This window comes from Gastrolobium bilobum, unplaced genomic scaffold (genome assembly GCF_033153095.1).
Source record: "Gastrolobium bilobum isolate Gb01-03AN ecotype WA unplaced genomic scaffold, APGP_CSIRO_Gbil_v1 utg7982, whole genome shotgun sequence".
Taxonomy (NCBI): domain Eukaryota; kingdom Viridiplantae; phylum Streptophyta; class Magnoliopsida; order Fabales; family Fabaceae; genus Gastrolobium; species Gastrolobium bilobum.
In genome coordinates this window covers 102,343-106,036 of record NW_026897007.1, presented here as the reverse complement: position 1 = coordinate 106,036, position 3,694 = coordinate 102,343, and the positions used below count along the sequence as shown (strand labels likewise).

The window sequence follows — 3,694 nt, the reverse complement described above, 5'->3', positions numbered from 1 at the left end:
GGTAGCAATATAACGGAATGGACAAAACAACTTCTTGATAAAGCAGCAAGTGAGGAACCGGATTGTACGGCATAGAAGTGAATCGGAGGAATTTGAAGTGGAGACTGGAGATGGCGAAGGTCGTTGACGTTGAGCGTTATAGTGAAGACAATAAGAAACAGGCGCAAGAATTAGAAGATGAAGAAAGCTTCTCGTATGCTGTGCAGCTTGGCAACTCTGTTGTGCTTCCCATGGCACTCAAATCCGCAACTGATCTGGGCGTATTTGATGTATTGCAGAAAGCTGGTAGCGGTGCTAACCTCTCTGCAAAGGAGATTGCATCCCAGCTTTCATGCGAGAACCCTCAAGCACCAACGATGTTAGATCGTCTCCTTGCTCTTCTAGCCTCTCACTCTATACTTAAATGTTCGGTCCTTCCTGTTCCTGATGAGAAAAACCTTGGATCCTTTCAAAGACTATATAGCATGGCTCCTGTCGCCAAATTCTTCGCCCCCGATTCTGATGGTTTTTCATTAGGGCCCTTGTTGGCCTTGTTACAAGATAAGATCTTCTTAGAAAGCTGGTCAGTTTTTTTTTTTTTTTTTTTCCAATTATTATAAACTATGAATTCTTTTTTCTGTCAGTATGCTTTCCCATAAACTTGATCTGTTTCTTTTTAAGAAAGAAAAAAAAAAAAAATGCATCCGTCTTTAACTTAAAACAGGACTGGATGAAGGGGATTATAGTAGGCTAGAGCGATCTACTGATTCTGATTTTTCCCCCTTATTTTGGGTATGAAGTTTGAACATGCATAGACTCACCCTAACATGTGCTGAAATTTAACTTGGATTACTCTAGACCACATTGTACATGCTCTGAACTACATAGAAAAATTAAGCTATTTGGTAAAAGCATCTTAATGATTTTATGCCTAACAGGGTCTGAGTGTGAGGAATTTGTTTGTGTGAATGAATATCATTACTCAGTGAAGCTTGACTATGTATTTAGAGACATTACACAGTTTCATACATTGTCAATTTTCATTTCCCCCCTCTGACTAATCCTAGTGAGAAAGGGTTCAAATAATTGTAGACTATTAGTGTTTCAAATTCTGGTAATTGCTTATGAAAAATTTAAGTCTGTAAACTGCTCCGTTATTGCAGCAAATAAAGATTCAGGAGACTCATTTTGTGAGACTTTCAATCCGAGTTTCTTCATTTACTGACGTAAAATAACTCTGCATTCATTCTTAGGTCCCAGCTGAAAGATGCGATTCGGGAAGGGGGCATTCCATTCAACAGGGTTCATGGTACACATGCCTTTGAGTATCCAGGCTTGGACTCAAGGTTCAATGATGTTTTTAATTCAGCAATGATCAATCACACCACTCTAGTTATGAAGAAGGTTCTGGAATGCTACAAAGGTTTTGATGACATAAAAAGGCTTGTGGATGTTGGTGGTGGTCTTGGAATTAACATTAACATGATCACTTCCAAATACCCTCATATCCAGGGTGTCAATTTCGACTTGCCTCATGTCATAGAACTCGCCCCTTCCTATCCTGGTATGACCTTTGCAGGTTCTAATCCTTGGGTAAAGATTAAAAGATTTTTTTTAAAAAAAACGTCTCTACTTTCTTTGTTAATAATATACTATCAGCTGTGCCTTATTAAGTATGTTGAATCTCAAAATTGAAACTACCTAATGTTGCAGGAGTGGAACACGTTGGCGGAGATATGTTTGCAAGTGTGCCTAAGGGAGATGCCATCTTTATGAAGGTGAGTGTATGATGGTGCCTTGGTTATAGGGGAACAAACTCTCTAAATCGCCTAGTGAAAATTAATGGCAATGACCTTCTAAGGAATAATATTGAGTTTAAAGGGAATAAAAATTAAAATTATTAAAAATGACCATTGTAATTTTGATCAGAGTTAAGAACTATATAAAAAAGGCCGACCCAGTTCAAGACTCACTCCGTGAGTGTCTGGGGAAGGGAAATTTGAGTCAAGCCTCACCTCAGCAAGAGTTAAGAACAGCTTTCATAACCATTGCAGGGGAGCCGAGTCGAACTCCTGACCTGGAACACCGCGGTAAGCAAGCTTACCGCTGAGCCAAGCCGGCCCTTCAGTTAAGAACTATATAATTTCACTTAATAGTTAAAATTATCTTTATCGTTAATGGTTATTATAATTAGTGTTCTCTGATTGGTCAATAATAGTCAAGTAAAATGCTATAACTCGTTTTTTAGTGGTTAATAGAAACTGTAATTGTGTATTAACGTGCAATATTTCCACAATTCCACAATCAATGCCATCAACAGACGATTGTTACAAGCTTCCTAACCACAAAAGAGATATGAACGGGGCACCCACCTCACTTTTTCCCCGAATTAGTGAAGTGTTTGGAAATGGCAGTATTGCACCCGCATCGATCTTTTACACTTTCTAAAAATTGAAACTTGCATCAAGAGTTAAAATTATGCCTTTTGGGCAAGTTTTTATTCAGGGAATGAATGACGGGTTATGTATGGTTACTAAATTTTGCAGTGGATACTTCATGATTGGAGTGATGAGCACTGCTTGAAGCTGTTGAAGAATTGCTATGATGCAATTCCTGATGATGGAAAGGTGATAGTAGTGGAGGCAGTTCTTCCTATTATACCTGAGACTAATGCTGCTTGGAAGTCGGTGTCCCAAACGGATGTTCTAATGATGACACAAAACCCTGGAGGGAAAGAGCGAAGTGAGCAAGAATACATGGAATTGGCAACTGCAGCTGGATTTAGTGGCATTAGATATGAATGCTATGTCCGCACCTTTTGGGTTATGGAGTTCTTCAAGTAAATACCATGTGCTACTGCTGCCTTGTGGAATTGTAGCTTTTTCCTACTTCTGGTTTCCTATTACAAAACAAGCTCAAATGTGTACTACATTCAGTATTTCAATTTATAATAATCCCCCCCACGGTGTGCATGGTGATAAAAGTGATATGAAACAGTATTTCTTTTATTGGGTTTGCATATACAATTATCACATGAAAAATCACGAAATATTATTTAACAAAATAACCTTATGCCCTGTATCATCCAAATTTGAAACTTGAAACCATGCATTTAAAAATTATGAGCTTGTATAGGAGCAACGCACCAAACAAGAGAGTTGTTTATTAAGCTCTTGGAATTAGAGTTGGCTACATTACAAATAGCCATGTCCATAACAATAATTAAGAGTTGGCTGGAAATTCTAAAATATTCTTCATGATCATGCTCATATACAACAAAAGGAATTAGATCAAGTGCGGAAAAATTAAGATCATAAATACCTCCCACCATTGCTATTCTTGATTGCTTCGAAGATGAGTTGTAGTTGTCCGTGAGTCAAGTACTATGTTAGTGTCCGTGAGCACTTTGTGAGTCTTCCAAGCTTTAGCTCTTCAGACACAAATGGTGTACAATATAAATCCAAGAGTGAGCTCAGGGACTCAAAGTCTGAAGTCACACCATATATAAACCCTAACCATCAAGGTGTTTGTTATTAGTGTTGTGCACAAAATAAGGCTGTTAGGATTTTTTGATTGTTAGTGGAAGACTGTTACTGAAAAGATGTGGAGCATATCTTTGACTTTATCCTCAGTTTGTTAGGAGAATAAAGGCACACTAATATTCTCTCACTTGGTCCACATATCCAATCATAAACTATAGTAAGAAATAAAATAC

At 37.9% G+C, this 3,694-nt stretch overlaps 1 protein-coding gene across 1 annotated transcript; it reads left to right on the top strand.

Moving 5' to 3' along the window:
- LOC133303330 (cathecol O-methyltransferase 1-like) lies at window positions 1–2,980 on the top strand. The gene is made up of 4 exons (XM_061503219.1): window positions 1–562; window positions 1,233–1,543; window positions 1,693–1,757; window positions 2,526–2,980. The coding sequence occupies exons 1-4, from the start codon at window positions 111–113 to the stop codon at window positions 2,820–2,822; spliced, it is 1,125 nt and encodes a 374-aa protein (XP_061359203.1). The 5' UTR covers window positions 1–110; the 3' UTR covers window positions 2,823–2,980.
- Window positions 2,981–3,694: the final 714 nt, after the last annotated feature.